This window comes from Nomascus leucogenys, chromosome 2 (assembly GCF_006542625.1).
Source record: "Nomascus leucogenys isolate Asia chromosome 2, Asia_NLE_v1, whole genome shotgun sequence".
Lineage (NCBI taxonomy): Eukaryota > Metazoa > Chordata > Mammalia > Primates > Hylobatidae > Nomascus > Nomascus leucogenys.
This window is the reverse complement of record NC_044382.1, coordinates 140,868,576-140,885,769: the sequence shown is the minus strand read 5'-3', so window position 1 is coordinate 140,885,769 and position 17,194 is coordinate 140,868,576. Positions and strand designations below refer to the sequence as shown.

Below are 17,194 nucleotides of genomic sequence, written 5' to 3'. Positions count from 1 at the left end.
CACCACCATACCCAGCTATCTCAGCTCTTTCTACCACATCTAACAATTCCTCTACAGAAACCACTTAGATGCTCAGGAGGAAACCAAATCTACTAGAGACACGTTTCTTAGACACATGGCTACAATAGGCCCTGGGTAGGCCCTGGCAGGTAAGCTGCTCCTACAGCCAGAGGACTAGGACTGTGTAAGGGGCACGATCCAGGGGACAAGACCCCTGACCCCTCCTCATCTAGACCCATGCCTTGTCCAGTTAAGGTCTTTTTCACTGGCTTAATGCCCTTTAAACACCCATCACCACCACATACATACACCAACACACATTCCACGCAGCCACACCACATATCCAGTGGCGGCAACGGTTCTAGCACACTCTGGGCTGTGCTGTTCTTTGGCCAGGTATCAGTCCTAGCACTTACCTTTATGCCATAACCCCCACATTCTGCTAACAAAACCCTCAAAGTAAGGCCCAGTCACAGGAGCAAGACAAGGATTCCTAACACCAAAGGAACTGGGGCAAGACTCAACTGGAAAGAGTACAGAAAAATTAGGCAACATTTTCTCACAAAGTAGGCAGTGTGCTTCAGCTGTCACTCTTCAGGCTGTAAGTCTTCAACAGATGTTAAGTGAAATTTAGCTCAGAGGGTTCCTACTCCTAGAGAACGTTTTTATTGAAAACACACCCCCCGCCCCCACCTCACACACACATACACACACACCCCCACACACACACCCAGCAGCCTTCATTATGGAATTAAGGAAACCATTGAAGTGTAAGACAGGTTTATTTTATTAGTTTTTCCTAAACTTGTCTCATGTTTACTGAATGATTTTCTTAGTGTTTAAGAACGTGACCTGGAGCTTTAACAAATCAGTTTGGATAATGCAACCCGGATAAATGCTTGTCTGTACACAAGCCATCCATTACCACTCTGTCCTGGCCTCCATGAAAATCCAATTGGTCTTAAAGCCTGTCTAAGCAGAGAGCAAACAGACCACAACATCTTGTTTCAACTTCAAATTCACCCCCATCCCAGCACCCACACCCTTCCCCACACACACACACACACCCCCAAAAAAAAAACAAACAAAAAAAACACCTTTTTTTTTTTTTTTTTTTTTTTAAAGAAGAAATGGCCATTAAGGACTGGGCCAGTTGTAAAGGGTTGGCTTAATCCTGCAGCCAGCACTTTTAAAATAGCTACTGGCTTCACAGCAGGCCAGCTGGAACTCTTGAAGCATGACAGAGAACAGAGGACGTGCTAAGAACATGGCCTTGTTGTGGTGCCTCGAGGCCTCCATGCGTGCTTACACACCAACATAAGTATACTTTCCCCTTCCTCCTCCTAAGCAATTGTTCTCCATAGCACTTTAGAGCCTGTAACACTCTAAAACTTTTCAATGTATCTAGAGATGGACAAACGCTTAATTCTAACTATGCAAGATAGCATCTTATTTCTAACAACATAGGCCAAAAGTAACAGAGAGGCACTCTGTTATACAGAATATCAATTTTTACAAACATCCAAAACATTACCAACAAGCCTTGTAACAGTTTCTTAAAGCAGGTACCAACTCTGGCCTCAAACACAGGCTTCCCTTGGAGTTTCCAAAATGCCTCACTCCTGTCAACACTGCCCCAAAAAGCAGTCAGAGGAATGCTTTGGTATACCTGACACTGGCCACACAGTTAAGAATGAGGTGTTGTTATAACATCAGGCACCACACTTCTTTAACACTAATTTCAGGCTCATCCAGTACAATCCAGTGTATCTTAGTTTTTTTGTATCATCTGTCAGCTGCTTAACATGTACAAATTGGCAGGTTCATGACAGATATTAACACTTAACACACAAGTGATTGATTGTGAATGAGCTAAAAAGAACTTTTAACTCTGGTTCTAGGAGTTCAAGCTATACCTCAAAATTATACAGAACACCTCCCACCTGAATAAACAGGCCAGGATACAAATCTTTACACCAAAATTAACAAGGATTTAATTCCTCAGTTAAATTTACTAAATTTACCATGGCTATATCCAACAGTATATCTACCCAATTCTAATCTTCTGAAAATTATTTAGACCTTGATGCTTGGGGTATTCATGAACATACTTTCAGCAAGAGCCTCCAGGTTTAAAGCCCTCAGTTAACAACTTACTCTAGGCAAGGGGGTCTGTTTTCCCAAGAGAAGTACATGGCATTTATAATGGGAGCCCTTTTATAGGGAGAGAGGGAAGAGAACACAGGTGAGGGTGAAGGTGAAATATGAAGAAGCTCAGAGCACACCTTTGTTCCTCTGCCGTGTTAATCCATGCCGTGCCATGTTCCGGCCCTCACAAAGAGGGGGACCCCATCCCCACACCAGGCAGGGAGCCTTTAGAGCAATCTCCACAACAGATTTTTAAAGCATAATTAGAGCTCCTGCCATGTAAGTCATAATGAAAAGTCTGCTGGATAGCTAGAGCTGTAGCTATAGCTCAACTTTCCAAAACAAACTTATTCTTGTAGACACATGGTTAAACATAAAGGAGTGAAGCATAAGCTCAGTAAGACTAACTGGGCTTCTAAATAGTACCATTATGAAAAAGATACAATGCACTTAATTTCTGTATCTAACTATTTAGAAGTCAAAATGCTCCATACATTACCTATTTCCCCTCCCCGAAAATCCCCTAAAAACTGACTAAGAAATCTTCAGTATTCACTTGCTCTAGTTGATATTTAGAACAAAGTTGACAACTTAAAGCTTTATAATAGTCTGTTTTAATAGAAACAAGTGTTGGAATCAATCAATGTCCATTTCAGGAAGCTTCTTGTCTGAATCCGAAGGCACAGCTGTGTCTGTACCCTGCTCAGCAGCCTGGGGGCCTGGGTTGTCTCCTTGTCCATCCACTGGTCCATTCTGCTCTGCATTTTTTTGTTCCTCTTTTGGAGGTTCCACTTTGGGTTTGGGCTTTGAAATTATAGGGCTACAAATACTTGTCAGCTCCTGGAATGAGTAAGAGAGAAAACTGTGGTTTCTTATAAAATTAACACATTTTACAAGCCATGCTAAACCCAAATCCACCCTCTCCCACCACCCAATCCTCAACCTAGAAGCTAAAACACTATAATAAAGTTCCCTCCTAAATGTCACTTGAGGACTATTAATAATAAGGCTGTCAAGAAAAGACTGTTTTAAAAAGTCTTAAATTACCTTAATTTTAGCTTCAATCTCTTTTGACTTGACAACTGGATCCATGGTCAAACTCTGCTTGTTCTGCAGATTTAGCTTGTTATTCATCCACTCCATTGCCTCATTTGTGCTTTTTTCTACCTTTGTCATGTCAGCAGCATCCAAATGATCATACTGGTCCTCCTGCAACCAGGAGACAGTCAGACAAGTGCTAAAAGGGTGACACCCTCCCTCCCCACAAATACTGTCTAGTTTCTGCCATTTTTCAAAAACTTATAATCTTTCAAAAAATAAAGCATATTTAGCCGCACAATCTGAACAGAATTATTCAAAAAAAAACCTAACCACAATTTTTTAATACATTCAGGATAGATTTAAATTTTAAAGGCCAAGAAAATTCATAAGGTATCAATTAAAAGGCTTCAACAAGATAAACAGCAGCACCTGATTTATACAAAATCTTAGGAAGATCATTTCACAATGCAAAAAAATTACATTAGACATGAGAGCTGAAGTTTCAGCATGCTAGTTCAGAACCAAAACTATAATGTATACTATTTTTAAAAGAAGGCCTTTCATGTGAACCCAGGAGGCGGAGCTTGCAGTGAGCCGAGATCACACCACTCCAGCCTGGGCAACAGAGCAAGACTACATCTCAAAAAAAAAAAAAAAAAAAAAAAAAAAAAAAGAAGGAGCAGGAGGCCTTTCAGGCTAGGTGTGGTGGCTCACACTTGTAATCTTAGCACTTTGGGAGGCTGAGGCAGGAGGATCACTTAAGCCCATGACTTCAAGACCTGGACAACACGATAAGCCCATCTCTACAAAAAATACAAAAACTAGCCAGGCATGAGGGCCATGTGCCTATAGTCCCAGCTACTCAGGAGGCTGAGGCAGGACGGTCACTTGAGCCCAGGAGGTTGAGGATGCAGTGAACTACGATCACACCACTGCACTAGAGCATGGGCAACAGACTGAGACCCTGTCTCACAAAAAAGAAGGAAAAAAAAAAAAAAAGGCGGGGCCTGATGGCTAACGCCTGTAATCCTAGCACTTTGGAAGGTCGAGGTGGGTGGATCATTTGAGCGCAGGAGTTCAAGACCAGCCTGGGTAACATGGTGAAATGCCATCTCAAAAAAAAAAAAAAAGACAACCCTAGTTGGGTGTGATGGTGCGTGCCTGTAAGTCCCAGCTACTTAGAAAGTAGCTGAGGCAGGAGAACTGCTTGAGTCAGAGAGATTGAGGCTGCAGTGAGCCAAGATTTCACCACTGCACCCCAGCCTGGGTGACAAACTGAGAACTTGTCAAAAAACAAAAACAAACAAACAAAACCCCACAAAAGCTCAATTTATCATTCAAAGTTTCTTACACTAACAATATGTCAAAAACCTGGGGTATAATGGAGGAACTTTATACTCCAAAGTCTGAACTCTGGAGTCAGACTTCTGGCTAAATGACAGTTCTCCCAATTTAGTGACCCTGAATGTTGCTTAAGGAAAGTGAGGCTTAAGTAAGTTGGAATTTATCTGTAAATGTTGATACCACCCTCTACCTTATAAAGGTACTGTGTGGATAATTACTGGCCTCAGGTGTTCTGAGAAAGACCAGGATAGAACATGTTAAGTCAAACACTAACGAAAAGGAAACTGAACACTGTTCAATTCCAGATTCCATCTATTAAAAAGATATAGCAAATCCTATGGTTCTTATTAAGATGCTATAAAACATTACCTATGGTTCTTATTAAGACGCTATAAAACATTACACATTACATTAATATCCAAAATAAAAAGTGCTATTAAACAAGTTAATGAGAACAAGAGAAAAAAATGCTATGTAAATGCCTCAGAAGTGAACTTTACGGCCAGGAGCAATGGCTCACGCCTGTAAATACCAGCCAGCACTTTGGGAGGCCAAGGCAGGTACATCACTTGAGGTCAGGAGTTCGAGACCAGCCTGGCCAACATGACAAAACCCCATCTCTACTAAAAATACAAAAATAAGCTGGGTGTGGTGGTACACGCCTGTAATCCCAGCTACTCGGGAAGCTGAGGCAGGAGAATTGCTTAAACCCAGGAGGTGGAGACTGCAGTGAGCCAAGATTTTGCCACTGTACTCCAGCCTGGGCAACAGAGCAAGACTCTGTCTCAAGAAAAAAAAAAAAAAAAAAAGTTAACTTTACTAAAATAAGAGTAAGAAAAAGAAAAAAGTTACCTTGTTTTTGAAAGAGCTGATTATTTTCATATACTGTTGGATCTGTTTCCCTAGTTCTTCAAATAATTTTGGTCGTTCTTCAGATTCCTGAAAACGTATCTTAATAGGTTGACCTAGATTCTTAACAGAAGAATACACAAAGTCTTCATATGGCAGTTCAACGATCCAGAGTACTGATTCCATTAAGACTGGTGATAAAGTACATTTAATCTCCATGTGCCATATGTAAGAAGTTAAATATATTTCTCCAGGCCTTTGGAAGTATGAAGCTACTTCAGGAGGCAAATGAGACTATACCTCAACACTGTTCCATGTGGAATCGCTTCAATTTGTCACCTGAGCCCTAGTTCTCAAAACACAGCAGGGAGACCACCAAAAATTAGCTGCCTCCTAATAGAGATACACACTACTAAATATAAAGTATACTTGCCAAAAATAAAAAATGTTTTAATTTAAAATCTTAAACACCTGAATCCGATGGAGCCTCTAAATGTAACCATCAATTTAACAAATAATGTTAAATACCACCATGGAGGTGAAAATCAGCAAAATCCAACTAGAGGAAAATCCTACAGGACCAATGATCCCATTTCCTCATAAACTAAATAAGGAAAGGTTGGGGCGACACAGGAAATAACGGAAGAAGAACTACAGACACAGTTATAAGCGACATCAATAAAATCTATGAGCCCTATATGGATACTGATTCAAACAAAAAAATCATTTATGAAATAACTGGAACTTGAAAACTTAATACAACAGTGATATTAAGAAATGCTTGGTCAGGTTCGGTGGCTCATGCCTGCAATCCCAACACTTTGGGAGACCAAGGCAGGAGAAGTGCTTGAGTCCATGCCAGTCTGGGCAACACAGGGAGACCCTTTCCCTACAAAAAAAATTAAAACAGCCATGTGTGATGGCACACAGCTGTAGTCCTAGCTACTTGGGAGACTGAGGCAGAAGGACCGCTTGAGCATGGGAGGTCAAGGCTGCAGTGAGCCGTGATAACACCACTGAACTCCAGCCCGACTGACAGACTCAAAATGGCCCAGTTCCACAAGAAACCAAGTAATCCAAAGCTAAATTTAAAGAGAAATGTAAAAAGTTCATTCTTGTGCATCTGCAACCTTTTCTGAACAAAAGGCCTCAATTTTATGTAATTCTTTCCATTTTTAATCCCAATGTTAAAAGATCAGATGCTTTAAATACAAAACCAGATGCTTTGGCTAGGCATGGTGGCTCACACCTATAATTCCAGCACTTTGGGAGGCCAAGGCATGCAGATCACTTGGAAGTCAGGAGTTCGAGACCAGCCTGGCCAACATGGTGAAACCCTGTCTCTACTAAAAATACAAAAATTAGCTGGGCATGGTGGCACGCACCTGTAATCCCAGCTACTCTGGAGGCTGAAGCATGAGAATCCCCTGAACCCAGGAGGCAGAGATTGCAGTGAGCCGAGACTGCGCCACTGCATTCCAGCCTGGGCAACAGAGCAAAATTGTGTCTTTATAAATAAATAAATTAATTAATTCATTAATTATTTTTAAAAAAACAGATGCTTTGCTTTTATCGCGAATCCAAACTACATAAACAGAAACAGCCCTGCCCCAACTGCATTCCTTGTGCCTTTAGGGCAGGTACTAAGTCTTGCTAGTAATTTATCTCTTGACACCAAGAATGCACTAAACATCCAATTCAGTGAAGCATTACAAACCTCAACTCAATTTTCAGAAAAATCATTTTGTTGTTATAAGGTTCTAAAAGTGAGAATGATAACGAGCCTAAGTCATAAAGGGTTTAGTTCATCAAACATCATTTTCAGTCTGTCTTTGAGAATTCCTCCCAAATTTGAGCTCCTCAGAGGAAGCTTCAACAAGGGTTCTGGATACCTCTGCTCTCAAGAGTCACTTACTTTTAATTCAGCCAACTTATCAACATAAACTTGCTTTGGCTGGTCTTCTCCATCCTCATACAACCAATTTTCAGTATCTTCTAGTTTCAAGGTAAAACTGTTACGATCCTAATGACAAAGAAAATATTATAATTAGGTCAATCAAAAATTACATCCCCAATACAGTCAGAGGCATAGAATATAATGATGTATCTGGGATTTGCTTTAAAATACAGAAGGCAGCCAGGCACGGCGGCTCACACTTGTAATCCCGGCACTTTGGGAGGCTGAGGCAGGTGGATCACCTGAGGTCAGGAGTTCAAGAACAGCCTGGCCAACATGGTGAAACTCCGTCTCCACTAAAAATACAAAAAAAATTACCCGGGTGTGATGGCAGACACCTGCAATCGCAGCTACTACAAAGGCTGAAGCAGGGGAACTGCTTGAACTCAGGAGGTGGAGGTTGCAGTGACCCAAGATGGGGCCACTGCACTCCAGCCTGGGCAACAGAGCAAGACTCCATTTCAAAAAAAATAAGATGAGATACAGGGGGAGTAAGGAAATGGGAGATACAGAAAATAAGGATGGCAAATGTTGGTCTACTTGATAGGTATGGGGAGTTTTATTATATTATTCTCCCTGACGTGGAGGGCTTTGGGTAAGTTAAAAAATTTCACAATTAAAAACTGCATGTAAAAGCAAGTGCTGCCGGGAACGATGGCTCACGCCTGTAATCCCAGCACTTTGGGAGGCTGAGACGGGTGGATCACCTGAGGTAAGGACAGACTAGCCTGGCCAACATGGTGAAACCCCGTCTCTACTAAAAATACAAAAATTAGCCAGGCATGGTGGAGCATGCCTGTAGTCCCAGCTACTAGGGAGGCTGAGGCAGGAGAATTGCTTGAACCAGGGAGGCAGAGGTTGCAGTGAGCCAAGATCGTACCACTGTACTCCAGCCTGGGCAACAAGACCGAAACTCCATCTCAAAAAAATAAAAAAATAAAAACAACTAAGTACCCATCAACCAATGAGTAAATAAAGAAAACGTGGTAGGCAGGGCACGGTGGCTCACGCCTGTAATCCCAGCACTCTGGGAGGCCGAGGCAGGTGGATCATGAGGTCAGGAGATCGAGACCATCCTGGCTAACACGGTGAAACCCCATCTCTACTAAAAAAAAATACAAAAAAAAAAAAAAAAAAAATAGCCAGGCGTGGTAGCAGGTGCCTGTAGTCCTGGCTACTCGGGAGGCTGAGGCAGGAGAATGGCGTGAACCTGAGAGGCAGAGCTTGCAGTGAGCCAAGATTGCATCACTGCACTCCAGCCTGGGCAACAGAGCAAGACTCCATCTCAAAAAATAAAAAATAAAAATAAAATAAAGAAAACGTGGTATATACACACCATGGAATACTACTGAGTCATAAAAAGTAGCAAAATAATATCTTTTGTAGCAACTGGATGGAGCTGGAGGCCATTATTCTAAGTGAAGTAACTTGGGAATGGAAAACCAAATACTGCTATGTTTTCACTTATAAGTAGGAGCTAAGCTATGGAGCATACACAGTAATATAATGGACTTTGGAGACTCAAAAGTGGGAGGACAGAAGTGGTGTGTGGGATAAAAAAACTACCATCTTGGGTACGAGGTACAGGACGTGGATGACAGGTCCACTAAAATCTCAGTATTCACCACTACATAATTCATCCATGTAACCAAAAACCACCTGTACCCAAGAGCTATTCAAATTTAAAAAAAAAAAAAAAAAAAAACTAAAAATTGTGAGTTACAATAAACAGGAAAAAGTGAGCTTTAATAATTTAAAGAAAAATACAGGCCGGGCGCGGTGGCTCACGCCTGTAATCCCAGCACTTTGGGAGGCCAAGGCGGGCAGATCACCTGAGGTCAGGAGATCGAGACCAGCCTGACCAACATGGAGAAATCCCATCTCTACTAAAAATACAAAAACTAGCCAGGCGTGGTGGCACATGCCTGTAATCCCAGCTATTCGGGAGGCTGGGGGAGGAGAATTGCTTGAACCTGGGAGGTGGAGGCTGTGGTGAGCCGAGATCACACCATTGCACTCCAGGCCTGGGCAACAAGAACAAAACTCTGTCTCAAAAAAAAAAAAAAAAAAAAAAAGAAGAAAAGAAAAATACAAGATAAATAACAATACTCAAATGTCTCAAAAGTGATTTGTGACCGTGATGCACAAAGACCAAACCTTGCAAAACACTGTACTAATAGAGTATATTAAAAAATATAAAATTTTGCCCCCCACCAAAAAAACTCCATTTTTAATAATTCTACTATACACATATAGCTGCACACTTCCCTTCTAACCCATTTAAAGATGTTCACAGAAGACACACAGTAGTTAGGCATATTGCGGCAGACTTACATCTTCACTCACAAACTTCTCATATTCACCACTAAGCTTGTCTCTCATTTCATACACATATTCCTCCACTGCGTTCTTAGCATCATTCCGCTCCTTCTCCAGTTTATCCTGCATGATCATCTTACCCTGAGAATAAATATTATGTATAAATTAGACATTAGGACAACTGAAATAACTTCCTCTTAAATACCAATATAATTATAAAAGTAGAGACTCCTTCTTCCCCAAATCCTTTTAGTTCTGCAAGTCACATAACAAAGGCAAGTAGGAAGACTAATCCTTGACAGACTTTGAATATCAAAAAGTTTTGTCGGTGGGATTAAAAAAAAGAACAATAGAAATATCAAGGTGTAGACACTCAAAAGCAAAATTAAAGAATTTAAGAGAAATTTTAAAAACTATTGGTTCAATGTCACTAAGTGATATCCTCTGCTGTATTATTATAAGAAAAATCAAATTCATTCACACAGTATAAATACTGAAGTTTTTTTTTTTTTTTTTTTGGAGACAGAGTCTTGCTCTGTCACCCAGGTTGGAGTGCAGTGGCGCGATCTCGGCTCACTGCAAGCTCTGCCTCCCGGGTTCACGCCATTCTCCTGCCTCAGCCTCTCCGAGTAGCTGGGACTACAGGCGCCCGCCACCACGCCCGGCTAATTTTTTTGTATTTTTAGTAGAGACGGAGTTTCACCGTGGTCTCGATCTCCTGACCTTGTGATCCGCCCGCCTCGGCCTCCCAAAGTGCTGGGATTACAAGCGTGAGCCCACCACGCCTGGCCCAAATGCTGAAGTTTCTATAAGACAAAACTATTCTAAGATCCAGTGGAAACCTGGTAAGAAACCTCATAGACAAAAATTAATTCAATAAATGTGCTCACAAATCCCAAACCTTGCATCTCAGTAAGAGTTACTATATTTACATACTGACTGGCAACGGAAAGGAATAAGCAAAATACTGCCACCATTAGTGCCATATGATTTCTCCTACTGAGTAACTTCCATGACCACCAACCTCAAATATCCCAATCTCTAGTGAACAAATATACCCACGTATTCAAAAATAAACAATACCTCCCCTACACCAAAGACATTATATGTCAAAGTTTTCATAACAAAGCTTCTAGCAATACAGACATCTTAGTACCACCATAAAAGAACTGACAAAACATGGGATCTATTGCTTCAACTTGCCTTTACAATACCACACAAAAGTCTAAATTATTTTCTCTAAGTCCAAACAATAAAAAATGCATAAAGTCACTAGACACAGAGTCTGAATACTATGGTAACATTAATTTGTTAGCTCATTGTTCCAGTAGACTTTAAATAACAACCTCATTTTCAATGTACAAGTTGAGCATCTCTCTGTCTATCTGCCATAACAGCTGATTCTCGATTGGCAGGTCCACAGTACTGGTCTTCACTTTTGCCTTCTTGGCTTGGGGTGGTTGGTCCATCTTTTTATCCTTGGATCCAGCTTGAGAGGTCTAAAACAATAGAAATCATTAAGAACAAACACATATACAGACTACCTTAAACTTCAAAATGAGTCATGTTTGAAAAACTGTTTTTGCTTTTTTTACTTCGTTCTCTTTTGATGATGATCTAAGTAACTTAGGACTACCATAACATCTAGAAAATAAAAAATAAGTAAATACGATGAGGTATCTAGAGCAGTCAAATTCATAAAAATGGAAGCAGAATAGTGGCTGTCAGGGGATGGGGGAGGGGAATAATGGAAAGTTATTTAATGGGTATGGAGTTTCAGTTTTTCAAGATGAAGTTCTGAAGATTGGTTACACCACAATGTCTATATACTTAACACTACTGAACTGTACACTTAAAAGCAGTTAAGATTGTAAATTTTATAAAATACCTATCTCCTACAATCCCATATCAATATATAATCACTATTAAAATTTTTTCTATATTTAAACATATAGACATTCAAATGAAGTTAGTGAGGAGGAGGGTATGAAATTTTTATAGATCAGTAACATACTGGTAATTTGATTTCTATAATGTAACTATTTACATTCTCGCAAGGAAAAAACTCATTCCACTGCACCCTGTCCACAAATGAGAATTCATTTAACATCATCTCACTGTTATTCAGTATGAGTTTCTTTTAACCTTTTTCAGACACTTACAAGCCATACTTAACTATTTCCTCAAACTGCCTAGTAATATTTTATCCACTGTTCTCTTAGGATTGCAGTGTTTTTTTCCCCCACAAACAACTGACTCTTCTAGTTTTTTTGTTTGTTTTTTTGAGATGGAGTCTCGCTCTGTAGCCCAGGCTGGAGTGCAATGGCATGATCTGAGCTCACTGCAACCTCTGCCTCTAGGGTTCAAGAGATTCTCCTGCCTCAGCCTCCTGAGTAGCTGGGATTACAGGCGTCCGCCACTATGCCCAGCTAATTTTTGTATTTTTAGTACAGATGGGATTTCGCCATGTTGGCTAGGCTGGTCTCGAACTCCTGACCTTACGTGATCTGTTGCCTCAGCCTCCCAAAGTGCTGGATTATAGGTGTGAGCCACAGCGACTCTTCTAGTTTTTTCTAACGATATTATTTGTCTATATATAAGTTTTGACTGTCAAATCCACCCATCTTTTCCTTTGAGATTACTTATGTTGCTTTCATACTCTGAAAGCCCTTCCTCATCCACAGATTAGAAAAATATTCACTTCAAGCTTTTTCAACTCTCAACTTCAGAATTCATCTAGAATTCAATTTGTTCTATGATAAAGCAAAATCTTAATGTCATTTCCCACCTCCTATCAAACTAACTTAAGTCGGCTGCTGAAATTTATCTATCATTTCTATTTCACTTGCCTTTAGAAGCAATATGATGCAAAAGGCACTTTAGTTTCTGAGCCATCCCAAGGAAGCCTAGAAAACTAATACCTCTAGAGCCCCCACAGCTCAAGGGCATTGGGGAAGCAGCTGTCACTTCCCCCTTCTCTTCAGCCACCTTCCACAAACATATAGGAGAACAAGTCCTTGTCTCTGCCACTGCTGCCCCCATCCCACCCAACAACATAAAGGGTCTTCCATCTTGAAAAAGGCCTGACCCAACTAAAGAATCTGTAAGCACCATTTCCTGTCCGTTTTCTTTTTTAATATTACTTGCACAGCTAAAGGAAAGCAATTAAATTTTGTTAATTGACATGAAAATATATAACAGACTTAAGCCACTTTAAGGTTCTGTCCAACTTTTTTAAATGCCACTTTTAAATTAGAAAGTTTTAAAAATTAGAAACTTTTTAAAATTGGAAACTCCTAAGATGGTGAGATTATACATTGTAATTTTACAAATAAAAGATATTTTCAATGATAAAAAAATTTAAACATGACAACTCAAAATTAAAGAATAGGTTGTAAAGGATTCAAAAATGTTACTACTCTTTTTGAAATAAATACATTATTTACATTATTCACAAAGTATATTTAAATCCATTATTCCATTATTTAAAATAACTTTTTAAGACGGAGTCTTGCTCTGTCGCCCAGATTGGAGTGCAGTGGCACAATCTCAGCTCACATAACCTCCACCTCCCAGGTTCAAGCAATTCTCGTGCCTCAGCCTCCTGGGTGGCTGGGTCTACCGGCGTGTACCACCCCACTCGGATAAATTTTGTATTTTTAGTAGAGATGGGGTTTCACCATGTTGGCCAGGCTGGTCTCACTCCTGACCCCAAGTGATCCACCCGCCTCGGCCTCTCAAAGTGCTGGGATTACAAGCATGAGCCACCAAACCGGGCCCCATGCCTTTTTATTAAAAGTTGTTATTTTGGCCGGGCACAGTGGCTCATGCCTGTAATCCCAGGGTGCTGAAGTGGGAGGATCACTTGAGGTCAGGAGTCCGAGACCAGCCTGGCCAACATGGAGAAACCCTGTCTCTACTAAAAATACAAAAATTACATGGGCATGATGGTGCACGCCTGTAGTCCCAGCTACCCAGGAGGCTGAAGCATAAGAATCGCCTGAACCTGGAAGGCGGGGGCTGCAGTGAGCCAAGATCATGCCACTGTACTCCAGCCTGGGTGACAGAGCTAGAGTCCATCTCAAAAAAATAAAAAAATTAAAAAGTAAAAGGCATGGATCATCGATGATTTTGAAAATTTTTTCAGTTTCATTATTGGTTTATCAGTAATGAATTAAATTATGGGTAGAATGACTTAGTATAAGCCATTCAGAAACTAGCATAAATAAATCACTAGCCTAGTAAAATTAGGATTCCTGAGTGTTTTCTTCCCATGTATCAACCAGGAGAGAGTTTAAAGGCCATCTTGCAAATAGCACATTACAAATCACTACAAAATCTTGCTAAAAAAATTGTTCAAATAAATTAAGAGTTTCTAGTACAACTATCTTTCAAGACACTGCCCCTCAACCAAAACCATGTACTTTAAAAAGACTGCAGTGCATACTCTAAAACACAACTCAGCTGGGCGTGGTGGCTCACGCCTGTAATACCAGCACTTTGGGAGGACAAGGCAGGTGGATCACCTGAGGTCAGAAGTTCGAGACCTGCCTAGCCAACATAGTGAAACCCTATCTCTACTAAAATATATATAAAAAAAAAAAAATAGCTGCCATGGTGGTGGGTGTCTGTAATCCCAGCTACTCAGCAGGCTGAGGTAGGAGAATCACTTGAACCCAGGAGGTGGAGGATGCAGCAAGCCAAGATCATGTCACTGCACTCCAGCCTGGGCAACAGAGTGAAACTCTGTCTCCAAAAAAAAAAAAAAAAAAAAAAAAAAACACCACACAACTCATACCTCCATTTCTTCAGACTCTGACTTATTTTCTGATGGTGTCTGCTGCTGTTGCTCTTCAACATGTGGTTCCTCCTGGTCCACTTGCATCTTCTGAAAAACAGATCAAATTAAATCCTGCAATTAGGAAGACTAAACAACCTTCATTACACATTGACAAAGTCACATGGTTATGTAATTCCTGCTGAATTACCAGCAATCAGAAGGCCTATGCTAAAATTCCAGGTAGGCCACATTACCTGGAACACAGAAGTTTTCCGCTGTGGATGTTAGTTAATACATTTGTACAACGAGGATAACATTTGCCCTGCCCTACCCTTACATACACAAGAATGACCGTGGAACTGCTTTGTACACCATTAAGTACTCACAGTTCACAATGTGGCATCATTTAATACAATCTACAAAATACAACCTGAAGAGAGCATAAGCTTCTCCAGGCTTCCTCAAAGGTATTTTCTCTCAAAAGTTCCAACTTTTTCAAATAGTTCCTAAGTCAGCCTCTCTTCATCCTCAAACGTATGACCACTGCATGTGCTCAGGGAGGTGAACACGTTAAAATTATAAAGCCTAAAAATAACTATGAAAGAAGGTTTGTGGAGAGCCTGAACCAGTGGCTTCTCAATGCCTGCAACATATTAGAATGACCTGAGAGGCTTTTAAAACTACTGCTACCTGGGTCTCAGCCCAGACCAACTCCAATAAAATCTGTGGGGATGAAACCCAAGCATTTGTAGTTTTGTTTTCCTTGAGGCAGGGTCACACTCTGACACATAGGCTGGAGTGCAGTGGCGCAAACAGGACTCACTGCAGCCTTGACCTCCTAGGCTCATGCAATCCTCCTGCCTCAACCTCCCATGTAGGTGGGACCACAGGTGTGTGCCACCACACGTGGCTAGTTTTTTTTGTTTTTTGTTTTACTTTTTGTAGAGATGAGGGTCTCACTTTGTTGCCCAGTCTGGCCTCAAACTTCCGGGTTCAGGCAATCTTCATGCCTCAGCCTCCCAAAGTGCTGGAATAATAGGTAATTTGCAGTTTCATAAAGCTTTGATTCTGATGCACAGTGAAGACAAGACCCAGTGCATAATTCCAACAAATGAGTGTACAATCTTTTCTACTTTTGAAAATAATTAACTGAGACTCAGAGCACTCTTCAATAACCAGCATCAAGAATAACTCAAGTTGAGAAGTGTATGATCTGAAAGGAGAAATCAACTTGTGTTCCACTTCCATACAAATTCTGCATAAAAATCTACTACTGGTTCACTTATATTGGGGGAAGGGCAAACATACAAACCCACTCTCACTCAGCAGCTCTGTCACAATGCTCCTGCCTTGCCACCAAGTCTACTTGCTATAATTTCTAGACAAGTCACCTCTGGGCCATCACAAATGGTATACAATGTCTAGATTACCTCTTCCTCCTTTGCATTCTGATCTGTTTCCATTGGCTCCTCATTTTCCTCAGACTTGTGAACCTCCACTAAAGACGCACTGGACACACTGAAAATGCCATGGACATTTACTCGAACTTTGACTTTCACTTTTGAACTGGAGCCATCAGACTGAGGAGTGACTTTCTGAACTGAAAACTGAGCTAGGGACATACGAGAGACAAAAGAACACATAACCTAAGAGGATGAATTCAAGCATGAATATATGCCTACATTGCTAGATTATGTCTACTTTCAATGATAGCTCAGTAACATGATGCTTAAAATAAGCAAAATTGGTCCTTTTAGAATCTTACTAAATCATCAGATTTCTTTCTTCTTTCAGTCTCTTATCCTGCCCCAATTAAGAACTCAAATATCTCCCGATTCTTTCCTTTCTTCCAATTTCTTATTTCTATTTATCTTTATATGCTACTTTCAGATTAATTCCTAAAACAGATTTGTCACATTCTCTACTGAAAAAACAAAACAGAAAAAAAAAATGATTCCACTCTGCTTGTCATTTATCAGTAAATTGCCATTTCTAGATCCAGTTACTGTACAAGGTTTTTATTTACATTTTCTTCATTCCCAGAACTCTGCAAAGTATGAATCATCAATGTTATTCCTGGTTTTACAGATTTACAGATGGGGAAAAAAGAATAGTTTAACTTTCCACAGCTTCTAAATGCCATTCAGGATACTCCTAATTCTTTACCCGTATATTCTAGGTCTTTATAGTATAACTAGTTTCTATCTCTTCTCAACTAGTATTATTTCCAGATAAGACTTTCCCAGAGTCTACAACTACTCCAGATAACACGGTTCTGAAACCTAGGATGTTTTGATACTGTATCACCATCTTGTAATGATTTTCTGTACACATCTTTTTTTTTTTTTTTAAGACGGAGTCTCGCTCTGTCACCCAGGCTGGAATGCAGTGGCGTGATCTCGGCTCACTGCAAGCTCTGCCTACCGGGTTCACGCCAGTCTCCTGCCTCAGCCTCCCAAGTAGCTGGGACTACAGGCGCCTGCCACCACGCCTGGCTAATTTTTTTTGGTATTTTTTAAGTAAAGACGGGGTTTCACCATGTTAGCCAGGATGCTCTCAATCTCCTGACCTCGTGATCTGCCCGCCTCGGCCTCCAAAAGTGCTGGGATTACAGGCGTGAGCCACCGCACCTGGCGATTTTCTGCATACATCTTATAACTGTATGTTAGGGTCCAAACTGAATTTCGTTAACTCCTTATAGTATACAGCACCATCTTATACATAAGCTGTAACTACAATGTGCGCTAACCAAGAAA

The 17,194-nt window shown here is 40.6% G+C and overlaps 1 protein-coding gene across 1 annotated transcript in view; it reads right to left on the bottom strand.

Moving 5' to 3' along the window:
* Window positions 1–1,122: 1,122 nt before the first annotated feature.
* Window positions 1,123–17,194, bottom strand: part of HSPA4 (heat shock protein family A (Hsp70) member 4) — a 57,875-nt gene continuing 41,803 nt past the window's right edge. Inside the window, exons 12-19 of the mRNA XM_030818846.1 lie at window positions 15,869–16,050; window positions 14,457–14,546; window positions 11,005–11,157; window positions 9,674–9,799; window positions 7,298–7,405; window positions 5,386–5,505; window positions 3,196–3,357; window positions 1,123–2,988 (exon numbers count right to left, since the gene is read on the bottom strand). Coding sequence (XP_030674706.1) covers window positions 2,785–2,988; window positions 3,196–3,357; window positions 5,386–5,505; window positions 7,298–7,405; window positions 9,674–9,799; window positions 11,005–11,157; window positions 14,457–14,546; window positions 15,869–16,050 — 1,145 coding nt within the window. The 3' untranslated portion in view covers window positions 1,123–2,784. The remainder of the gene's footprint in view (window positions 2,989–3,195; window positions 3,358–5,385; window positions 5,506–7,297; window positions 7,406–9,673; window positions 9,800–11,004; window positions 11,158–14,456; window positions 14,547–15,868; window positions 16,051–17,194) is intronic.